This window comes from Podarcis tiliguerta (assembly GCF_965153285.1).
Source record: "Podarcis tiliguerta genome assembly, chromosome: 3".
In the NCBI taxonomy this organism is placed as follows: Eukaryota; Metazoa; Chordata; class Lepidosauria; order Squamata; family Lacertidae; genus Podarcis; species Podarcis tiliguerta.
Window position 1 is genome coordinate 111,615,085 of NC_139536.1, and position 24,424 is coordinate 111,639,508.

Sequence of the window (24,424 nt, forward strand, 5' to 3'; positions counted from 1 at the left end):
ACGAGATGGTTGGACAGTGTTCTCAAAGCTACCAGCATGAGTTTGAGTGAACTGCGGGAGGCAGTGGAAGACAGGAGTGCCTGGCGTGCTCTGGTCCATGGGGTCACGAAGAGTCGGACACGATTAAATGACTAAACAACAACAACATAGAATTCTCTTTCTCTTATATATCTCAACGGTGGAAGGAGGAGACCTGCCCTTCCCTGTTTGTTTTCCCGAACACTGCTGAATGTGTGGTGCCCTCAGCATCACGATTCGTTTTCAGGACTCCTATAATAAGATGCAGAATCGGCGGGAGGGAGGCTCTGACACTTTTGACCCACCAAACTTCTGCTGTTGAAAAAGCATGTCAGCTTCTTGAGTTATGAAAAGCTACAGAAAGAAAGATTAATTGTGGGCAGTCCAATACGACGTAAGATTTTACTCAGAATAAAATTCTGCTGAATTCAGTGTGGAATGACCACAGAATTGAGGCCTTAGACTTAACACGCCTGCTTAAATTTGTGAAAGACAAAGGTGTCTAAATAAATGGTGGAAACTTAGCACCCCTCTATCATCTGAAGTTGGTTGAAAGGACACCCTGTTGTGTTGTTTATTAAGAGATGGATATGAAATACTAAAGAGTTTTACATTCCCAAGTGATGCAGCCTTGGCAGCTCTGAGCGGGGTTAACCTTTCCAGACCCTTTATTTCCCTGGCAGATACTTGGGGTAGAAACTCCCTAACGCAAACTAGAATTAGTTGGCTGTAGCTGTAAGGGATGCGGGTGGCGCTGTGGGTTAAACCACAGAGCCTAGGACTTGCTGATCAGAAGGTCGGCGGTTCGAATCCCCGCGACGGGGTGAGCTCCCGTTGCTTGGTCCCTGCTCCTGCCAACCTAGCAGTTCGAAAGCACCTCAAAGTGCAAGTAGATAAATAGGTACCACCCCGGCGGGATGGTACCAGGTGGCCACATGACCCGGAAGCTGTACGCCGGCTCCCTCAGCCAATAAAGCGAGATGAGTGCAGCAACCCCAGAGTCGGCCACGACTGGACCTAATGGTCAGGGGTCCCTTTGCCTTTATCTGTAAGCAACAGGCATCTTTGAGCAGGCACAGCATATGCCGCCTGGCAATCCACAGATAGGAGAGGCTTGTTGCTGACCATCAGCTATAATCCTATTATGACAGGCTGCCATTCCTCAAGTACTTGAGGAAACTGAGTGGCCACACCTGGCTGGCACCAGGGGAGCTTGAGAACATAAGAATCACAGAATCATAGAATTGTAGAGTTGGAAGGGACCCTGAGGATCATCTAGTCCAACCCCTTGCAATGAAGAAATATATGGCTGGCCCATATGGGGATCACACCTGCCACCTTGACGTTATCAGCACCGTGCTCTAACCAACTGGGCTAAGCTGTTGAAGAGCTTCACCAAATGCCTGAGGGAAACCCACAAGATGATTTGAACGCAGGAGTGCTAAGGCATTTTCCAGAAGTCTATAACTGCTATAACAGAAGAGAACCACCAGAGAAATGGCAAAAAGCATCTCTTTTTATTTACAGCCATAAGTTTCACATAACTTCCCCTTGATAGTCACAACACTTAAAAGGTCCTATTAATGCTTTTTTATTTTATGGGAATGCAGATATATGGAAGCATGGATAGGACAAGTTTACTCAGTAGGATTTGTAAGTCTTCCTATAAACAGAATTGAACCTGTAAAAAAAAAAGAAAAGAAATTATTATTAGTTTCTTCAACTTCATTTTATAAATGCTCATACTGATGCAACTTAAATTTAATTATTTGTATAGAACAGGGTGGGGAGGGGATTTGGAGGTGATTAATGAAAGTCAGTCACATTTGGAAACTGGGAATGGGAAAGATGTTCATCAGCAGCCCTCACTTCTAGCAAAAAAATTATATAACTTTATATAACTGGGTTAACAGAAGGAAGAACAGCTAATGAATGAACCATCCTGAGATCTACGGATTAAGGGTGGCATAAAAATTTAATTAACAACAACAACAATAAAAGGAAGAAAATGGTTTTGAATAGGGCATTCTCTTAACCTGCTTTGAAAAGGCAAGTACAATCAATTTATTTGGTAAGGGTATGGGGAAAAGGGAACAGTTCTTCATAAGCCTCAGAATAAATGTGGCTGAAATTGTGTCCTTGAAAGCACCATCCAGGATGTGGAAAACTAATACCAGGAGCCATGGGTGTAAACAGGATTTATCGTGGGGCAGGCTTTATTTTGGTGGGTAAGGGCAGAGCCGAGTTATCTGTGACACAATTAGTCAGTTAATTAAGTATTTTTATTGATTTACTTGATTTAGGGAGCAGCTACCTCCCCTCCTCCCTGGCTACACCCATGTTAGGAGACTAACACACAGTCTTTGGTGTGGTGATGCTTTCAAGAAAGCAATCCCCAATGTTCATTTTCTTTGGTTTTGTGAACTTTTATAGACTTCCAAGCTATACTGTGTGTTAAAGAAGGCAATAGCATTTTGCTATCATCATCATAACGTCTACGGATAAATTTAATTGATATTTACCTGTTCTGCCTTGCCTAAGGAGAAAATTAAAAGGTCTATCAGCTTTGAAGACAGGAGCACGGGATCGTTTTAGCAACACCATAGCTGTGTGGTTAAAAAAAAAAAACAAGTAGGGAGTGCCAGAAGTCTCACAAGAAGTCAAAATTACCACGCTAGCGTTGAAATAAAAGTCTGTCCTGATCAGTCGTGGTTGGTGCCACCACCCCTGACCTGTTCAGGTGAACTGCAGGAATGTGGGTGTCATGGCCGATGAACACCAAGCCACTTCCTGGGCTGGTTCCCATATTTGCAGCCCATGTTCTCAAACTCTGGGAATATTCACAAGTTGGATACCCTACTGGCTGGGCCCTTGCACTTATGTAGATCCATGGGCCCTTGCCTGTTCTTTCCCACTGTAAATTGGAAACCTCTCACGGAGGTATGCTTTCTTTTATTTTCTTTTTTAAAAAAAAATTAAATTTATGCTTATACATCATACAAACAAACACTGAATAAAACGAACATATAATACAAAAACAGAAGAAAAAACAAAAACAAAATTACAAGGATATAAACATAACGTAAACTACAATCGGAAAAAATAAAATGAAAAATAAAAAAGTGACTTCCAACTAACTCCATGTGGAGCTTTATTCCTCATATGACTGGTTGTCTGTAATGATTAAATTTAATTACTGTATTTTTTGCTCTATAAGACTCACTTTTTCCCTTCTAAAAAGTAAGGGGAAATGTGTGTGCGTCTTATGGAGCGAATGCAGGCTGCGCAGCTATCCCAGAAGCCAGAACAGCAAGAGGGATTGCTGCTTTCACAGTGCAGCGATCCCTCTTGCTGTTCTGGCTTCTGAGAGTCAGAATATTTTTTTTCTTGTTTTCCTCCTCCAAAAACTAGGTGCGTCTTGTGTTCTGGTGCGTCTTATAGAGCGATAAATACAGTATGTAGCTATGCTTTCTGATGTAATCAATTTCATCCTCTGAAGGGAGGGAGGCTTGAGAAGAGCGTTCTCCCTTGTGAAATGGACTACAACAGAAATGGTTTGCCAATATCAGCATAGGTAACAGGGTGGCTTTTTTGTCAAGCTAGGCACTTTTGTGCAGTTGCCCTAAGCCCATCCCACCTTTGCACTATTCTGCTTGAGAAATAACTCTTTGGCAATGAACTCATGCTGAACCCACTAATCATCTGGTGTGGAATTTGGACTGCAGTTTGAATTGTTCCTGCCTATATTGCTTGCGGGACGCGGGTGGCGCTGTGGGTAAAACCTCAGTGCCTAGGATTTGCCGATCGCATGGTCGGCGGTTCGAATCCCCACGGCGGGGTGAGCTCCCGTCTTTCAGTCCCAGCTCCTGCCCACCTAGCAGTTCGAAAGCACTCCTAAGTGCAAGTAGTTAAATAGGTACCGCTTTAAAAGCGGGAAGGTAAACGGCGTTTCCGTGTGCTGCGCTGGTGCTGGCTCGCCAGAGCAGCTTCGTCACGCTGGTCACGTGACCCGGAAGTGTCTCCGGACAGCGCTGGCCCCCGGCCTCTTAAGTGAGATGGGTGCACAACCCTAGAGTCGGACACTTCTGGCCCGTACGGGCAGGGGTACCTTTACCTTTACCTTTATATTGCTTGCAAGCATTATGGACATAACATCCCAGATGACAAACTGGAGGAATTAGTTCTGTGGGACTGAAGGGCAATGGTTTAGGAATTGAATAAATGTAAATAATCAGCCTGTGCTGGTTATCAAGGCTAATGCAAGAATCATCTCCACCTGGTTTACCTGTAGTGCCTGAGGCCTTTGTTCCATCTTCTGTCACTTCAATCTTTGCTCTGTGGGTGGCTTCTGAGATATAAAGATGTTCTTGTTCTAGCAAAGAAAACAATTACTAGTCATTCCAGTTGTCAAAGCAAAGGCAATACAACCTTAAAAGTAAAGGTAAAGGGACCCCTGACCACTTGGTCCAATCGTGACCGACTTTAGGGTTGCGGCACTCATCTCGCTTTATTGGCCAAGGGAGCCGGCTTACAGCTTCCGGGTCATGTGGCCAGCAGGACTAAGCCGCTTCTGGCGAACCAGAGCAGTGCACGGAAACGCCATTTACCTTCCCGCCGGAGCGGTACCTATTTATCTACTTGCACTTTGAGGTGCTTTCGAACTGCTAGGTTGGCAGGAGCTGGGACTGAGCAACGGGAGCTCACCCCGTTGAGGGGATTCGAACCGCCGACCTTCTGATCAGCAAGCCCTAGGCTCTGTGGTTTAACCCACAGCGCCACCCACACCTTACTTTCATATTTACTGAAAATCTTATTTGTCTAGTGCAGCTGAATGGTGCAAGAGTCAGAACACAGGAAAAGATGGACCTTATTTGTAGGATGTAATGGTGGCTGCCAACCTGAATGGCTTTAAAAGGGACTAGACAAATTGATGGGAAATAGATCCACTGATGTACTGCTGTTTCAGAAAGACATATCACAGTGGTTTACAGCAATATAAAAACATGAAGCCCAATGATGAAGTCATGAAAAGTTAAAAGCGAAAAGAAATTTAAAAAAGACATCAGTAGAGCAGAAAGGTTTTCAGCACGCGTTTAAACACTGGCACGGAAAGAGCCCTCTGCATCTCTACTGGCAGCGTGTTCCACAGGATTGGGCCAATGGCACTAAAGGCTTGGTTTCTTCTTGCTGTTAAATGAACATTGCCAACTCAGGGAACGACCAAAGGCCCTCCTGCAGATAATCTCCATGGTTCTATTACCTCCAGGTGGAATAGCAAAATGCTTCTGAATTGCTGGGGATATTGAGAGGGAGAGGACTGGTTGTTGGTTCCCCATAGCAGTGGCGTAGCATGGGGGGTGCAGGGGGGGCCGGCCGCACTGGGCGCAACATCTGGGGGTTAGGGTTAGGGGGCGCAAATCCACGGGTTAGGGGGTGCAAATTACTTGCCTTGCCCCGGGTGCTGACAACCCATGCTACGCCACTGCCCCATAGGCATCTGGGAGGCCACAGTGGGAACAGAATGATGAGTGAGATGGGCTTTGGGGCTGATTCAGCAAGGCTCCCTCCGCTGGCTGGCCAAGCCAAGAGGAAACAAGCAGGTAGTGGCGTTTACCCTGGTTGTCTGAACTAGAGTAAAGGGAGCAAGCTGGAAAAGAGGTCCACAGGGCTCTGGTTAGGAGGCCCTCTGCTGGGATGTTGGTCCTCAGGAGATGCCCAACCATGCGGACCTTTGACTTTGGCTTTGCCAGTTGGAAAGACCTGTTGCCCTGAATCACTGCCACAAAATGGACAAGGGGAACCAACACACTAACAAGGTGTGTGAGACTTACCTGAAATCCCTTTAAAATTGGCCATAGTTGGATCAAACATGTCTGTAATTCCTAATGTAGGCAAAACCATTTTCAGGTCCAAGTGGTTTTCAATTCTGAACCTGAAATTTCGATGGGTGGACATTTAGACAAGCCACTTGCAAGCTGCCCCTATCTTTCTTTTGCTCCTTATTATAACCCGCCTGTTTACAGGAATAAAGCCATGGCCATTTACGTGGCCCTGGGTTGAGACTCCCATTCTTCAGGGCATGAGGACTCAAAATCAGAAGGAGAATTGCACCCAGGGACAAAATTAGAAGCACTCTCACAACACTAAGCCACACTGGTGGTCTCTGCATCTCTTTTCCATCCTCACTCACAGATTTTGACGCTGTACTCCTTTAGTTTGTATGTATTTAGTTTGTATGTATTTAGTTTGTATGTATTTACTTAAAAGACCAATTTCACCGCAGCAGTTTATCATAGCCATCAGTTGAGAAATACAATATTTCTTTATTCAGTGAAACAAAACGATGACAGAAAAACAAAGCAATGCAATATTATGATGGAACCATAAGATGTGCTGGCAAAGTGCCATCCAGAATGGGATGTACCGTATTTTTTGCTCTATAAGACTCACTTTTTTCCTCCTAAAAAGTAAGGGGAAATTTGTGTGCGTCTTATGGAGCGAATGCAGGCTGCACAGCTATCCCAGAAGCCAGAACAGCAAGAGGGATTGCTGCTTTCACTGCGCAGCGATCCCTCTTGCTGTTCTGGCTTCTAAGATTCAGAATTTTTTTTTCTTGTTTTCGTCCTCCAAAAACTAGGTGCGTCTTGTGGTCTGGTGCATCTTATAGAGCGGAAAATACGGTAATCATGTATGCAAGATGATGCAGGCATGAAGCATTCCAGTTACTTCCCAGTTACTTTCTGAGAAGGCTCCTATTGATCATTTGTATTCTGAGTTGGCTTCTATAATGTGGAAATTACATGCATTATGACTACTACCAATGTTGCTGAGGTAAAATACGGGTGCATGACATTTCGTCAGCGCAGCTTATTTATTGCTGTTTGTCTCAACTCTGCGAATGCAAAAGCATTCCATCTGCCAGTTTTCTAAACCTGTTTGTTATGTACTGAGTTGAATAGGATCCAAAATGCAGCAGTCTGATTGGTCCTAGAACAATAGGATTCAGAATGCAGCAGTCTGATTGGTCCTAGAACAATAGGATTCAGAATGCAGCAGTCTGATTGGTCCTAGAACAATGCAGCAGTATGATTGGTCCGCAGGAGACACCCAATCCAGCTCCAGGTGGAAGTGAATCCACAACCTAATTGGCCTACAGGAGAATCCCGGAATTAGCCAATCATGTGCAGCCCATTGTGTAAATAATATATATAAAGCAGATATTTGGGGGGAACATTCATTCCTCACTACTATGAGTTAAAAAAAGAGCATGAAATCCACACTCGACTCCGAGTATATTTCACTGTTCCTAATCTAAAACCCATCTTGTAAGTCTGCTAAATGGTTTGAAACTAAAGGAGCACTTAGGAAACCCTTAGAAATTCTGGTTTATGTGCATTACACTTCTACTCGTTCCCCCTCTCCTCTCACCCCAACTGACTCTCATAAAAGTCTCTGTTTTTTTACAATTCCAGCCACCCCAACTTTAGTCATCATTTCCTGTTCATAATAATGTTGTCAACCCCTACAGTTGTGTTCACGCATACCCACACCTCCTCTCTCCACAACCAAAGATCAAATTCCAAAAAGGCCAGGCAAATGTGTGTACATCTAACCTTTACCTGGGGAGAAAGAGGTCCATCTTTGTTCTTCTCAGGCTGTTGGACCACAGCGGGAAGTTTCGGGCTGAGAGGTATCTCTCGATCTCAGCTAGAGATGTTCTCCTGTCAGATGGAAGCACCACAAACATACTGACTGCCTCCCCCAGGTAGGGCAGTTCAACCACACTGACCCGTTCCAGAGAGTCCAGTAGGAATTCACCTGTGTTTTGGGGGGGAAATATTTGTTTAGGACTATTCAAGTGACTCAGCGGTTAAGATTAATCAGAAAGCAATGGCTTTAGTAGAAATGTTATAAGGATTTAAGTATAAATAGATTCATGGAATTTTAAAGGTAAAATAAGGTTAGAATGTGTTAGGATAATTATAGGACAGATAACAGAGGAAGATGGAAAGGAATTGCTGAAACATTTGACAGAAGTGGAACACAAAAAGGGAGGTGTGAGGAGGTCGGTGAAATAAGTGAATGAAAGATAAGATATTGAAATTGTTTGAGCGTTTTAAATTGTTTTTGTTTGGTTTTGTTAGTTTAATGTGTTTAGTGTTATGTAGTGTTTTTATATGGTACTGTATTGTTTCTTTTTTCTGTTTTTATTTGGTTTTGTAGTGTTTAAATTGTTCAAAATGCAATAAACATTATTTAAAAAAAAAGATTAATTGGAAAGCACTTTTGTAGTAATGACAGCAACAAAAATAATGTAATATTGGCATTTCCGTGCCTGCATTCTGCTTTTGTAGCTGCTTCTCTGCCCTTTTGGCTTTTTCAAAGGTCTGCTGGCAATGCAATGTAATGGGATTCTGAGTTTCAGGACATCGCTACAGGTCATGAAGCCAATTCAGGGTGAAACTGATGCACAACTCATACAGCGGAGTGGCAAGCATAGCAGGTTTTTTGAGAAACAGGCAGCTCTTGTTTACTCTGAGAATGACAGCTCTTTCCCGAATGGTGGAAGTGGTTGCTCCCAGAGTAAGTGTAAAGGTAAAGGGACCCCTGACCATTACTGGCTGAGGGAGGCAGACAGCTTCTGGGTCATGTGGCCAGCATGACTAAGCCGCTTCTGGTGAACCAGATCAGTGCACGGAAACGCCATTTACCTTCCCGCTGGAGTGGTACCTATTTATCTACTTTTCACTTGACATGCTTTCTAACTGCTAGGTTGGCAGGAGCTGGGACCGAGCAATGGGAGCTCACCCCGTCGCGCCAACCTTCTGGTCAGCAAGCCCTATGCTCTGTGGTTTAGACCACAGCGCCACCCGCATCCCTCAGAGTAAGTGAGGCTTAGTTATTTCCCTAAAAGCTCAGTGCTGCAACTGCAAGGCAGACCAAGGAGGGGGAAATATGTGGAGCGTGCTTTTCTCTATCTCTCTCCGTTAAACCAAATTTACAAAGTTTGCAATCAAGCAGCAACATATACCGTATTTTTCACTCTATAAGACGCACCAGACCACAAGACGCACCTAGTTTTTGGAGGAGGAAAACAAGAAAAAAAATATTCTGAATCTCAGAAGCCAGAACAGCAAGAGGGATCGCTGCGCAGCGAAAGCAGCAATCGCTCTTGATGTTCTGGCTTCTGGGATAGCTGCGCAGCCTGCATTCGCTCCATAAGACGCAAACACATTTCCCCTTACTTTTTAGGAGGGAAAAAGTGAGTCTTATAGAGCAAAAAATACGGTATATGCACAATGACACATGCAAGATAATAGCTATGCAACTTATTCATTTGCACCTCTCCTTGGCTGTCAGTATAAAAGCTTTTGGCTGTCAAATAGGCCTGATTTTTAAGGCTCTGGATCCATTAGATCTCAATAAGCAAAAACACACGCCTCTGCTGCTGCAGAGGAAACTGACAGAGGAGCACAGCTTTCACCATTGTTTTCTCCTTCCTTGGAGGTTTTTAAGCAGAGGCTGGAGGGCCATCTGTCATGGATGCTTTAGCCGAGATTCCTGCATTGCAGGGGGTTGGACTAGATGACCCATAGGGTCCCTTCCAACGCTACGATTCTACGATTCTGTGATACTCTGTATGCATTGCAGATTACTTCAGCCGAGAAACTGTGTGTGGACAGTCTGTGTGGTTTGTATCCACCCCCAATATAATTACCATAGTTGACTTCTGCGCTGAGATACATAGTAGGCACTTTCAGGGTGAGGCCCTCTGTAGTTGTAAAGGACAAGGTCTGAGTATCTGTGAAGGTGAATTTCCTTTGCCAAGTGCTTTTGAAGGACATCACGCTCACCACAGCTATCTGGTTAAGCGGGGAATCAAGAGTTTCCAAGGGTAGGTAACTTGTTTCTCCATCTGCAAAGATAACAGTCGTTGAGGGAAATCCTGTAGCAAAGGTCACATTGATCACTTGTACAGTGGTGCCTCAGGTTAAGTACTTAATTCATTCCGGAGGTCCGTACTTAACCTGAAACTGTTCTTAACCTGAAGCACCACTTTAGCTAATGGGGCCTCCAGCTGCTGCCGCACCGTCGTCATGCGATTTCTGTTCTCATCCTGAAGCAAAGTTCTTAACCTGAAGCACTGTTTCTGGTTTAGCAGAGTCTGTAACCTGAAGCGTATGTAACCTGAAGCGTATGTAACCCGAGGTACCACTGTATTTGAAAAGGATACTCAGAAACAGATGTGATTTCCTGTTTGGTTTTAGTCTGTTCAAATAGAGTTGGGGACATACAGGTGGGAGAGGATCCTGCCTAAAACCATGCAAAAGCGCTGCCTACCAGTGATGACAGTACTGAGGCGAGATGGACTAGTGGTCTGATTCGGTACAAAGCAGCTTCTCATATTCCTACCATGATAGCAGCTGTTCCCTCCCCACCCCCAATGTGCTTCTTAACAACCTGGGTTCTAGACCGAAGGTGACCTGCAGTCTGCTTAGCTGACATCTCAGAGGCCTGGGTAGCTCAGTTGGTTAGAGCATGGTGCTGATAATGCCAAGGTTGCAGGTTCAGTCCCCATATGGGACAGCTGCATATTCCTGCATTGCAGGGGGTTGGACTAGATGATCCTCAGGGTCTCTTGCAGCTCTTTGATTCCATGAAATGACCTGGTGCTAAAGTTCTGCATTTAAAAACAGAGGACAAGAAGCCCAAGACTACATTAAATGTAGCTAAATTCTGTGCGTCTGCAATCAATCGCAGAAAGCAAGTGGTATCCCATAACGCCAAATCCCCTAAATGTTAATTACAGGGGGCACGTTAACAATTAATTTTAATTTTTATATTTAAATCCTTGTCATTGTCATATTGTCCCTTGTATTTCTGATATTTTTATGATTTGTGATATTGTGTGTGTTGTGTGTGTGTTGAAGCTGGTCTGTGACCGTATTAATAAATTCATTCATTCATTTAAAAACTGCGTGGCACAACTGTGGGGGAGGGGAGCATTGTCACTTTACCTCCAGTGCTTGTGGCAAACCATTCATTTATCTGAGCCGCGGTCCTGTTAGGCTCACTGAAGTTAGCCTGGTGTACTGTGTTGTTTGCCCAGAGTGCAGCATGCTGAACAAATGGCGGCAAAAGATGCGTTCCGGCTTGAACAAAGAGGGCACACGCCAGCTGCGCTACCACAGGGGTTTGGCTTGAGTTGGTCACTTCTCTGTACACAGTGTGCAGAAAGTCTTGTACGTCCTGATCTAAGAACAAAGTAATTTATTGGGGGTTATCAATCTCTTAAACAACGGACAAACAGTGGGATGAAAAATGCCCTTAACTGTCAGCCCGTGATCTTTAGAAGACCATTTCAAGGAATGAGGCAGTGTTCCTCCTAACCAGGGCCTTCTTTCTAAAAGAATGTTTAGGGGTACTCTCATTTTGACTCAAGAAAATCACCATTTTATAGTTCAAACTGGGAAAAATAAATACAGTAAATGGACAAAAGTACAAAGATTCACAAAATGTTTAGGGGTATGCATCCCCCCAGAAAAAAAAGCAGTGCTTCTAACTATCTATTGCATCCTCCTGCTCATGGGCATAGCCAGGACTTATGTTAGGGGGGCAGGATTTATGTTGGAGGGGGCAGAACTAAGCTATCAGTGGCATGACTGGTCAGTTAGTTAAGTATTTTAGTTTATTTACTTGATTTAGCTACCCCCCTGCTCTCCCGGCTACGATTAGTTCATATTTGTTTACTGTGCCTTATAAGCTTAGTTACTATTGCATATTCATGCATTTTTGTAGAGTCATACAATCCATATTTATGATGGCCAGTTTATAACCATAAGGCTAAAATAGAAGGGGGGAAACCCCAGTATGAGGCTGGGATAGAATGAATGACCACTGGCTGAAAACTGATTTACTAAGGGTGAAATGCAAACTGCACTGACCTGGGAGCAAGAGCCACTGCATTCAACAGGACTTGCCTCTGAGTAGACATATACAGGATTGTGCTGGATGCTACCACAATAATAGTGGTAATAATTATTCTGAGATTATTCTTTTCGTTTTACATTCTTGCCATGTAATTACTTCTTTGTCCATTTACTTGGGAGCAAGCCCCATGGAATAAACTAGGACTTAGTTCTGAGTAGACTTCCTTAAGTTTATACTGTTAAGTCACTTTCCCAATAAATTGTCCATTTCAGGTGAGACAGTTAAATCAAAAGCCCCCTCCCCCGCTGATACGAATCCACAACCCTGTACCCACTTATTTGGGGGTAACCCCTGCTGAAGTCAACAGGGCTTACTTCTGAGTAGACATGCATAGGATTGTGCTGTAAATTAGCCACACTTTCATAAATCAATGGGACTTAGATAGCTGTGACTAACTGATTTCAACAGAACCAATATGTGGATAGCTTTCAGCACACACCACAGAATCATAGAACTGTAGAGACAGAAGGGATCTAAGGGCCATCTATGGGATGCGGTGGTGCTGTGGATTAAACCAGAGTCTAGGACTTGCCGATCAGAAGGTTGGTGGTTTGAATCCCCGCGACGGGGTAAGCGCCCGTTGCTCGGTCCCTGCTCCTGCCCACCTAGCAGTTCGAAAGCATGTCAAAGTGCAAGTAGATAAATAGGTACCGCTCTGGCAGGAAAGTAAACAGCAATTTCCGTGTGCTGCTCTGGTTTGCCAGAAGCGACTTAGTCATGCTGGCCACATGACCCGGAAGCTGTACGCTGGCTCCCTCGGCCGGTAAAGTGAGATGAGCGCCGCAACCCCAGAGTCGTTCGCGACTGGACCTAATGGTCAGGGGTCCCTTTACCTTTAAGGGCCATCTAGTCGAATCCCTGAGGCACATTCTTTCCTGAAAGAATTCTGGGCACTGCAGTTCATTCATTGTTGCTGGGACTGGCAACTCTGTGAGGAGTAAACTTCAGTGCCCAGAACTTTTGGGGGGAAAGAATGTTCTTGAAAGGTGTAGCATGCACATGTAAAGCCCATTGAAGTGAAGAGCATGGCATGAAAGGGGGTTAACTCAGAAGTAAATCCGCTTGTATGACTTGCTTTTGCTTTTATATGCTTTGCCTACCAGGACAGTCCAAGCTGTAAGGCGAAGCTCACGACAGCCTGCGCTGCTCACCAGAAAGCTGTTTCTCAGAAGGTTGCCTTACCATGAGTGCTGTATCCCAGAGCATGCTGCAGCTGGGCCAGTGTCCTCCCTCGCGCCCCAAAATGCAGAAGCCCCAAAGAAAGAGCCACGCTCACTGGGGAAATGGCGAGGTTGGTTCCGTGGTTGCGCTCTGCCCAGCGTTGGTAGAGAGTGAGGGCAAACTCTGTGTTCAGCTTCTGTGGTTCATGCTTCTGCTCGCAGCCTCCAACGTTCGAGGAACCAAGCGACAGGAGGAGGGCAGTGATGGAAATGGGCAGCATGAAGGCAGATCTGCCGGAAAATGGTCTCAAGTCTGCATAGCAACCAGCAATGGTCAATCACCAACAGAAATGACAATCGAACCAAATACAAACACAGTGTTGTGAATATCCCACTAAACTTACTAGCCTGCAAAAAGTCTTACTAGCCTGTCAGGGGCTGGCAGTGGAAAGGTGGAGAGTTGTGTTTCTATGGCGGTTGGAAAGGAGGGAGCGTTGTTTAAAACAACATTTGTAAAGAAACCAGAAGCTTTTCCGTTGGATATTTTAGGACAAGATGTGAAGAAAGAATTGAGAACACTATTGTGATGGGATGAAGAGCTGCTTGTGTGTGAACTGCAAATCCCTCAGAGTTTGAACAGTTTCTCAAACCTCTGCCTGTGACGGAGCCCCTCCAGCATGGCTGCGTCAGTCGCTAGCAGAATCCGAAAGTGGTTGCTTTCGGAAACGTTTCCAACATAAAAGCTCCTTAACGGAAACACGTCTTCTGGACTCTCTGCGTGACAGTTTCCGGCGAGGAACGGGTGTCCCTATAGGAGGACCTGAGACATCCCCACTGTTTTCGCTGGAAGCATCTCTGAGCCATTCCTCCGACTCTCCTTCCCTTGACATTCCTGTTCGCCCCCTACTGGTTCCCTCTTCAGGTGTTACGTCTCTCTCTACTTCAGAGAGCCTTGGCACCTCTTGTGCTGCCGATGGCAGTTCCCTGACATCCACCTCCCCTCCAGGGCCCCCTTCACCCCCTCCCGTCTCCTCCCCTTCGGGTTGGGAGGAGGCAAAACCCCGGAAAGAACCTTCCTCATCGTCTGAAGTTTCGAACACCTTTCTCCACTTGTTGCGGTTCCTAGTCTCTCGGTACTCCTCGTCGTCTGAGTCCGTTCCTTCTTCCAACTCCGACTCCGCGAATCCTTCCAGTTCCTCTTCCTCGTCTGTGGTGCCGAAATACTCCCTCCTAAACCTTGCTGCCGGCTGTGGTTTCCTCGGGAATCTTTGGTGGAACGTTTCTGTTAAAACCTCGTCATTGACCTCCTCTGCTGTCACCCAAGTGTTTTCCGACTCCGGTTCCCCTTCCCACGCCACTAAATACTCCACCTGATTGCCCTTCCACCTGGAATCGAGGATTTCCGCTACATGGTTACTGCTCTCCCTCTCTTCCAAGACTGGTCCCCTGTTGTACTCCCCTTCACCTCCCCCCTTGTACGGTGACAGTAACGACCTGTGGAACACTGGGTGCAATTTCATGTGGTTGGGTAACCGGAGTTTGAAAGCCACTGGGTTGACCTGCTGAATGACCTCAAAGGGTCCCAATCTCTTGGGTCTTAATTTCTTACAACCCCCTTTGAACGGCAACCCTTGGGTGGACAACCACACCTGATCCCCCACCCTTACTGTTTCACCTTCCCTCCTGTTCTTGTCTGCCTGCTTCTTATATTGTGCCTTGGCCCTTTCTAAGTTGAGCTGAAGCTGACGATGGATCGCTTCCATCTCTTCTACAAAATGTTCGGCCGCTGGGACGCTCCATCTCTCGCCTCCCTCCCCCGGGAATGCCCTGGGGTGACACCCGTAATTGGCCAAAAAGGGGCTCATCCCTGTGGATACATGCTCCGCATTGTTGTAGGCAAATTCTGCCAGCGCCAGCTTTTCGACCCAATCATTCTCTCTGTCATTGACATAACACCTCAGATATTGTTGGAGGATGCTATTTGCTCTTTCCGCCTGCCCGTTGGTTTCAGGGTGCCGGGCCGTCGAGAAATTGACTTCCACGTGCAGCAAGCTCATGAGCTTCCTCCAGAACCTGGAAGTAAATTGTTTCCCGCGGTCTGAGATAACCCTCAAGGGGGCGCCATGCAGCCGGAAGATGTGTTCTACAAACAACTTCGCTGTTTCTTCCGCTGTGACTGCATGTGAACATGCTACAAAGTGGCACATCTTAGTCAACAGGTCCACTACTACCATGATGGCCGTTTTCCCTTTGGATTTGGGCAGATCCGTCATAAAATCTATTGATACCGCCTCCCAAGGCCGTTCTGGCGTGGGTAGTGGTTCTAATAACCCTGCCGGCGCCCTTCTTTCCCCCTTGGCCCTCTGGCATTGGTCACACCCTCTTACATACTCCTTTACATCTTCCCTCACCTTGGGCCACCAAAATTCCCTGGTGACCATCCACATGGTCTTGTGTTGTCCAAAATGTCCCGCCGTGGGACTATCATGCAACTGCTTGAGTACCCTCCCTCTCAATTCACCTTCTGGTATATACAGTGCCCCTTTGTAATACAATGCCCCATTTCTTTCTTCAAAACCCTCCGGGCTCTCACCCTCTCCCCTGAGACCTCTGAGCTTATTTTGGGCATATTCGTCATTTTCCGTTTCTTCTACCAGTTCTCGTCTCCCCACCAGCGCCGCCCCACACACCCAGCGGTCCTCAGGAATGACATGTCTTTCTTCGATTGCCCCCTCCCCCTCCAAGTACTCTGGTTTGCGTGAGAGAGCGTCCGCCCTGACGTTCTCTGGGCCTGGTACATAACAAATCTCGAAGTGGAATTTGGAAAATTCCTGTGCCCATCTCACTTGTCGTTGGTTGAGTACTCGAGCTGTTCTCCAATACTCCAAATTCTTGTGGTCGGTGCACACTTGCACCTTGTGTTGTGCCCCAATCAATAAATGTCTCCACCTCCGGAACGCTTCGTGAATGGCGAGTAGTTCCCTGTCATACACCGTGTAGTTCCGCTCGGACTTATTCAGCTTCCTCGAGAAAAAGGCACACGGTCTCCACTCCGACGTATTTCTTCCCGGCTGAAGAAGCACCGCCCCCACCGCTCTGTCTGACGCGTCTGTCTCCACTCTCATGGGCTTCTGTAGGTCCACATGCAGAAGTTGTTCTTCCGAAGCGAAAGCCCTTTTCAGTTCTTCAAAAGCTCTCTCCGCCTCCGCCGTCCAAACAAATTTCTTCTTGCTACTGAGGCAGTCGGTGATGGGCGCTGTCAAGTGTGCAAAATTCTTGATGAACTTCCGATAAAAGTTCCCAAACCCCAGGAACCTTTGCACATCCTTCTTGGTCTTCGGTGTCTTCCATTCCAGCACCGCCTGGACCTTGCCTGGATCCATGGCCAATCCTTTGTCTGACAAGCGGTACCCCAGGAATTCCACCTCCTTGGCATGAAACTGGCACTTCTCCAGTTTCACCCACAGCTGATTGGCTTGCAGCCGGCCCAACACTTCTCTCACGTCCCTCACATGCTGCTCTTCATCTTCCAAATACACCAACACGTCATCCAAAAAGGCCACACAATTCTTGTAGAGCAAAGGTCCCAAGACGTGGTTGATAAAACTTTGAAAACATGCGGAGCCGGCTTGGAGACCGAAGGGCATTACGAGGTATTCAAATGCTCCCAAAGGGGTGAACATGGTGGTCTTCCATTCATCCCCCTTCCTTATCCGTATCAGATTGTACGCCCCCCGCAGGTCCAGTTTTGTAAAAATCTTCCCCTTCCTTACCCTGGTCAGAATGTCATCAATTCGGGGCATAGGAAAAGCCAGGGGTTCCGACACGGCATTTAGGGATCTGAAGTCCACTACAAGCCTCGGCTTATCTGTGTTTTTTTTGTCCACAAAAAACACTGGGCTGCCCCCCACCGCTCGGGACTCTCTGATGAAACCCCTCTTCAGGTTTTTGTCAATGAACTCCCTCAGCTCCTGCATCTCCCTGTCTGACATGGCGTACAGCTTGCCCACTGGGAGTTGAGCCCCAGGGAGTAGGTTGATTTGACAGTCAAAGGGTCTATGCGGCGGCAGTTTGTCCGCTTCCCTTTCGCTAAATACGTTGCTCAGATCTGCATATTGCGGAGGCACCTCCCCTTGCTTCATTACCTCCATCCCAGCTAGGGTGAGCTTGGCTCCCCCTGGATCCTTTCCCTGCTTGCAGTGTTCTAGGCAATGCGCTGACCCAAAGGAGACCACCCTCTGGTGCCAGCCCACTAGAGGATCGTGTAGTGCCAGCCAGCTCATCCCCAAAATTATGGAAGCTCCTCCCAAGGTGGCCACATTAAACGCTATCCGCTCGGTGTGCCTTGCCACCCTCATTGTCATGGGGACTGTCTGTTGGTTCACTTCTCCTCCCAACAACTCTCTGCCGTCAATCGTGGTTACCTGCAGGGGTTTACTTAAGGGGAGGGTTTGTATCTGGTGCTCAGCTGCGAACTCCTTACTCATGAAATTACAGGAGCTGCCTGAATCCAGAAGGGCCTTGATCTGTAGAGGATGTCCGTTTGGCAGCTCTAGCAACACCTCTATCACTAGAGCAGGTCTGGGAGGTTCTGGTGCGGGCACTCTCACTGCTTTTGAGCCTGGCTGCTGTGCCCCGACGGCAGCCAGGCGTTGGCTTTTACTTGCTCCGTGCTTTCCTCCTCCTCTCCCCCAACAGCTCCTGCCATGCCTTGCCATTCCTTTCTCCGTGGACAGACTCTGGCAAAGTGTCCTGGCTGTTGGCAGAGATAACATTTCTTCCCGCCCTTTCCCTCCTTCTTCCGCCCTTCACCGATGTTTGAAACTGCGCGCGCACGCGCTGTTCCCACTTCCATCGGCTCTGCCGGCGGGAAAGGCTGCTCTGGAATGTCTGGAATGCGGAGCTCCCTCCAACGTTCTCCTTTCCCCTCCCGCTTCTCCAAAGCCCTCGCTTCCTGGCGCGCCCCTATGGCCAGCGCGGCTTTAGTCAGCTGGTCCATAGACTCCGCTCTGGGGGTCCGGGAAAGTTCATCTTTCAAGGACGAAGACAGACCTTCTTCGAAAAGCATCTGAATGGGCTCAGAAGACAAGTCCCACCCCAATCTATGAATCAGCATAGTGAACTCAGTCCAGTACTCACGGACAGTCCTGTTTCCCTGTCTGCAAGCCATTAACTGCCTTCGCACCCCTCCCTGCTCAATGTCGCTGGAAAACATCAGGTCCATGGCACGAAAAAACTTCCTTGTGTCCTTTAGGATCTCATTATTTGCTGCCATCAAGGGTCTAACCCAGTCCTTCGCCCCTGATTCGAGATGGCTAATTACAAAAGCCACTCGCGATTCCTCATCAGGGAAGTCATCAAATTGCAGATTGAGAGCGTATTGCATCTCTGTCCTAAAGGCATGATAGTTTCTGGGGTCCCCCCCAAATTTCTGCACCAATCCTGGCATCTTTCTGTTGAGTGGGGTGGCTTTCTCCTTCCCCCTTTCTGCATCCTGAGCCCTCCTCTCTTCCAGCCTCGCCGTCTGCAAGGCAAGCTGGATCTCCAACGTCCTGTACCTTTCTTCCAGGCTTGGACCTCCTCCAGCTGCCCCTCCAGTTCCGGCTGGTTGGCTCATGATGCCTCTCCCTGGCACAAGCTAGCTGTCGGTGACTTTCGGATTGCTATGATGGGATGAAGAGCTGCTTGTGTGTGAACTGCAAATCCCTCAGAGTTTGAACAGTTTCTCAAACCTCTGCCTGTGACGGAGCCCCTCCAGCATGGCTGCGTCAGTCGCTAGCAGAATCCGAAAGTGGTTGCTTTCGGAAACGTTTCCAACATAAAAGCTCCTTAACGGAAACACGTCTTCTGGACTCTCTGCGTGACAGTTTCCGGCGAGGAACGGGTGTCCCTATAGGAGGACCTGAGACATCCCCACTGTTTTCGCTGGAAGCATCTCTGAGCCATTCCTCCGACTCTCCTTCCCTTGACATTCCTGTTCGCCCCCTACTGGTTCCCTCTTCAGGTGTTACGTCTCTCTCTACTTCAGAGAGCCTTGGCACCTCTTGTGCTGCCGATGGCAGTTCCCTGACAACTATGTATGCGACAGGGGACACGGGTGGCCCTGTGGGTTAAAGCCTCAGCGCCTAGGACTTGCCAATCGTCAGGTCGGCGGTTCGAATCCCTGCGGCGGGGTGCGCTCCTGTTGCTCGGTCCCAGCGCCTGCCAACCTAGCAGTTCGAAAGCACCTTCGGATGCAAGTAGATAAATAGGGACCGCTTACTAGCGGGAAGGTAAACGGCGTTCCGTGTGCTGCGCTGGCTCGCCAGATGCAGCTTGTCACGCTGGCCAGGTGACCCGGAAGTGTCTGCGGACAGCGCTGGCTCCCGGCCTCTAGAGTGAGATGAGCGCACAACCCTAGAGTCTGGCAAGACTGGCCCGAACGGGCAGGGGTACCTTTACCTTTATCTTTATGTATGCGACAACAGCAGCAAGAATTTTAATGGCACAAAACTGGAAGACGGGAGAAATGCCATCCAAAGAATAATGGCATGAAAAGTTGATAGAATATGCAGAATTAGCAAAATTGACAGACAAACTGCGTGAAAAAGATAATAGTGACTTTGGAAAAGAATGGGAACCTTTTGTAACATATCTGCAGAAACAATGTAAACGCATGGATTCTTTGGCAGGGTTTAAAATAAACATATATAATGTAATTAGAGAGAACAAGAAAGATAACAATGTGATAATATACTACTATATATAAGCAGCAGAATGCAACAAGTGGTTTAACAAACCAAAAACGGAAATGGAGGGAAGCCAAGGGGGAGAGGGGAATTTATAAAATGATTGTTCAGTTATGTTTGAATAATGTATGAGAACTAATAAAAACTGATATTTTTTTTTAAAGTAAAGGAGGGAGCATCCTTCCTCTTGCAGCCCACCTGAGAAGGGGCAGGTGGTCCATCTTTCTCCATCAGTCCACTCATTCGCCTGCATGGAATTTCTGGTCACCTGTGAGTACCAGGCTACTGATTATTAAATGCCATGCCGGACATATAATGTAACATCTGTAATGGCAAAAAGGTTCTCGCTCCATTCCATGTGTAAGTAAAGTTGGCCAGAATATTTGGTCAGTCAAGTTGTACACAAGTTGTACACAGATATTAACTTTTAATTTTTTAAAAAATGGTACATGTGTGTATGTGTGAGAAAGAGAAAGTTGTTTTTGCTATATTGATCCTAGGAAACAAGAGATACAAAACAGGAAAAATGTTCACTATTACTGAACTTTGGTATGTGCATGATAAAAGTCTATTAAAAGTCCTTAAGCTAGACAAAGTTATAGAACAGGGAAAATGCAAAGGTAGCTATTTTTCAGCTATAGACTGAACAAGGACTTCTAATGCATATTACTTTTAAATCTTCCTAGGCAAATGAACAAAAGAGACTCGCCAGCTAGATTTTAAACAACCTCAGTGGTTCTCTGTGTTCAGAAACACAGTGTCTTGTTTCATTCCAGAATTTTACACACAGACGTCTACCACCGCGGCCCTTTTCGAGCAAATAAGCTCCGAAGACTTACTCACCGCAGTTTCCTTCGGATTGCAATGCAATGCCTTTCTCTTTGTTTCAGCTGAGCCCGGTGTCGTGTGTTGGGTCTACCCGCTTCTTTAATATATCAAGAAGTGGGGTGTTAGTCATAAGACCTCCCTGAGAGGGATAGTCAGCGATCGTGGTCTCTGTCGGCGATGTCTGTACCACCCTGTCCAAATTCCCATGGGCTCTGCATGGAGCCAGGCGAGGAGGCATGTAAGTGCCCAGCAAATCCCAGGCAAGGAACAAAAAGGTACTGATGGAGAAGGAGCCAGCAAGCACCATTCAAGCCTCCGTAGGCGTGTGACCTGCTTCAACCGAGAAAAGTATCACCTTCCAGTATCACTGACCTCCCTCCCGCTTCTCTTTTCATGCATTCCATAGATTTCTCATTCCCTAATGGAAGGGGTAAACCATGCCTGCCGTGTGCCAGACACAAAGCTTATCTCAACGGAGGTCGGCTGGTGGAAGCAGCCACTCTGGACAAAATGAGTTAGAAACTTAGGAAGCTTTCTTGCACTAAATCACGCCCTTGCCCCACCGGGCTCCGCAAAGACTGACAGTGGCTGTGCACCATTTCAGGCAGGGGACAGTCTGCTCACCCGTTTGGCATGCAAAAGATCCCAGGTTTTAAAACCCCAGCATCTCTAATATAATAATAATAATAATAATAATAATAATAATAATAATAATAATAATAATAATAATAATAATAATTTATTATTTGTACCCCGCCCATCTGGCTGGGTTTCCCCAGCCACTCTGGACAGCTTCCAACAAAGATGAAAAATACACTAAAATGTCACATATTAAAAACTTCCCTGAACAGGGCTGCCTTCAGATGTCTTCTGAATGTCAGGTAGTTGTTTATCGCTTTGACATCTGATGGGAGGGCGTTCCACAGGGCAGGTGCCACTACCGAGAAGGCCCTCTGCCTGGTTCCCTGTAACTTGGCTTCTCGCAGCGAGGGAACCGCCAGAAGGCCCTCAGCGCTGGACCTCGGTGTTTGGGCAGAACGATGAAAGTGGAGACGCTCCTTCAGATATACTGGACCAAGGCTGTTTAGGGCTTTAAAGGTCAGCACCAACACTTTGAATTGTGCTCGGAAACGTACTGGGAGCCAATGTAGGTCTTTCAAGACCGGTGTTATATGGTCTCGGCGGCCGCTCCCAGTCACCAGTCTAGCTGCCGCATTCTGGATTAGTTGTAGTTTCTGGGTCTAAGCAGAGCTAGGAGAGATTCCAGACCCTCCAAGTAACCCTCTTTTCCAGGGACAGTCCCAGATTTACAGAAGTCACCCCGGTTTCTGATTTGATCCCGGAACTACAAGGCTGCTTCCTCTGGTCTTATCCAGATATGTTGGGAATCGAACCTGTGGCTTTCTGTATGTCAATCAGACCACCTACCCCTGAGGTACAGTCCTTCCAAGGAGTTCCATGGCTCCTCACCCCAAAACTTTACTAGGATGTATCCCATGAGAGGAAAGCGGTTCACCTAAATTATCATCCCTACTGCCATTCTTCGGCTCTGGCTGATTGCTTCTGAATTTTTTATTGGAAGAGAGGGTATCAGGGTGGCCAAATTTTCATATGCTGGTTTCAATGCACACATGCAAATTTAGAAAGAATTAGCATAATGGAAACACAGCGCCTCTCACCCAGGCAGGGAAGACTTTGACTAGGTGACCTATTTGTCTTCTCAGTCTGCTGTCCTGCTGCTCACAGATTGTGGTCAACTTCAAGGCCCCTGCGCTTCCTTCAGGTCTTCTAGGATGATGTCATCTCAGTGAAAAAGAAGAGAAGGCTAGCAATTATAACTGTTTTAGAGACTTTCTTATATACACTGAACATATCCTTGGAAATGGACATTACCTTCGTGTTTTCCTGGGGTTTTCTTGAGCTCCTCTGACATACGCAATAGCACAACGGCACTTTCTCTTCCTGGCGCCACTGGGCTGGTCCTCTGTTTCACTTTCCCTCAGGTGAAATCCCCAAATGGAGAATGAATCACGAGCAACAGTGGGTTTTTTCTTTGTGAAAACAGGTTGCAAACAAACTTTATTATAACAGATGTAAACAAGGAGTTTTGGTTCTTCTTCTTCCACCAAAATGTAACGAACAGTGCTGTTGCTTTTTACTAAAATGAATACGGTTTCAAGTTATAGGCTGTATGCTGCAGGCTTAAGGTAAGATCTTTTACACATCTTCCATAGATCAGACTTCTCTACACACTTCAGGAATTTAGGATTTTAATTGGACTGCTTCCTTAAAGGTAAAGGTAAAGGGACCTCTGACCATTAGGTCCAGTCGTGGCCGACTCTGGGGTTGCGGCGCTTATCTCGCTTTACTGGCCGAGGGAGCCGGCGTACAGCTTCCAGGTCATGTGGCCAGCATGACTAAGCCGCTTCTGGCAAACCAGAGCAGCGCACAGAAACACCGTTTACCTTCCCGCCAGAGCGGTACCTATTTATCTACTTGCCCTTTGACGTGCTTTCAAACTGCTAGGTTGGCAGGAGCAGGGACCGAGCAACGGGAGCTCACCCCATCACGGGGATTCGAACCGCTGACCTTCTGATCGGCAAGTCCTAGGCTCTGTGGTTTAACCCACAGCGCCACCCGCATCCCGACTGTTTCCTTATAGACCCCCAAATTCTCCTTTGCTTCAGAATCACTTCTGCCCTTTCCTGTCAGAGTATTCTCTCTGAGGACCATTTTTCCTGAAAGCATCATGTGGGACTGTGTCTTTTCTATTTTTAACAGTGTTCTGCAGTTCAGAACCTTAGAGCATATACTGTGAGTTCTCAGCTCTCCTCAGCCCTACTCCGTCAGAACAAACTTTCCTGACATAATCCCACTCCCAGACCCCATGAATCTCTCACACCATCTCTCACTCCACTCCACCTGCCTCCCTTGGAACTCTGGCCAATCAGGAGCTGTTGCTAGTTGACTGTTTGCTGGCAGGGAAAAAAACATGCACCTAAACTCAAGAGGAATTCACTATCATCACAGAATGCAGATGCTGAGAGAAATCCTACTTACATGTCTCTTCATTGGCGATCACTCATAGCCAAGTAAGATTTGTCTTCCATAAACACAGTTTTAACAATGAGTCCATAAGTGACTGTGGAGGCCAATTCTGGATCCACACATCCTTCCACAGTGGGACATTGGTTTCTGGGTGGGAGATGATCACGGTGTGGATTTGCCAAGCATGCCTTCCTCTTAGCACGTTTCTCCCTTGCATCCTGAGTTCGAGTGTCTTCAAAGCCCATAACACGTTTGGTCAAGGCTGTTCTCCAACTGGAGCGCTCACAGGCCAGTGTTTCCCAGTTGTCAGTGTTTATACTACAGTGGTACCTCGCAAGACGAATGCCTTGCAAGACGAAAAACTCGCAAGACGAAAGAGTTTTTTGTTTTTTTGAGTTGCTTCGCAAGACGAAAACGTCTTGCGCCTTTTTCTTAAAACCGTCAATGCATTCCTATGGGAAACCGTCAATGCATTTCCTATGGGAAACCGTGCTTCGCAAGACGAAAAACTCACAAGACGAAAAAACTCGCAGAACGAATTAATTTCGTCTTGCGAGGCACCACTGTACATTTTTTCAGATTTGCCTTGAGACAGTCTTTAAACCTCTTTTGTTGACCACCAGCATTACGCTTTCCATTTTTAAGTTCGGA

General features: G+C 46.8%; 1 protein-coding gene across 1 annotated transcript; it reads right to left on the reverse strand.

Annotated features, from left to right (window-relative positions):
* Positions 1 to 1,516: 1,516 nt before the first annotated feature.
* Positions 1,517 to 22,500, reverse strand: SERPINE3 (serpin family E member 3). Its single transcript, XM_083435424.1, has 10 exons — positions 22,405 to 22,500; positions 20,741 to 20,819; positions 13,192 to 13,482; positions 11,037 to 11,273; positions 9,737 to 9,934; positions 7,638 to 7,836; positions 5,850 to 5,950; positions 4,304 to 4,390; positions 2,541 to 2,624; positions 1,517 to 1,699 (listed from the first exon to the last, which is right to left on the reverse strand). Exons 3-10 carry the CDS (start codon positions 13,448 to 13,450, stop codon positions 1,656 to 1,658), a joined length of 1,209 nt encoding a protein of 402 aa, XP_083291550.1. The 5' UTR covers positions 13,451 to 13,482; positions 20,741 to 20,819; positions 22,405 to 22,500; the 3' UTR covers positions 1,517 to 1,655.
* Positions 22,501 to 24,424: the final 1,924 nt, after the last annotated feature.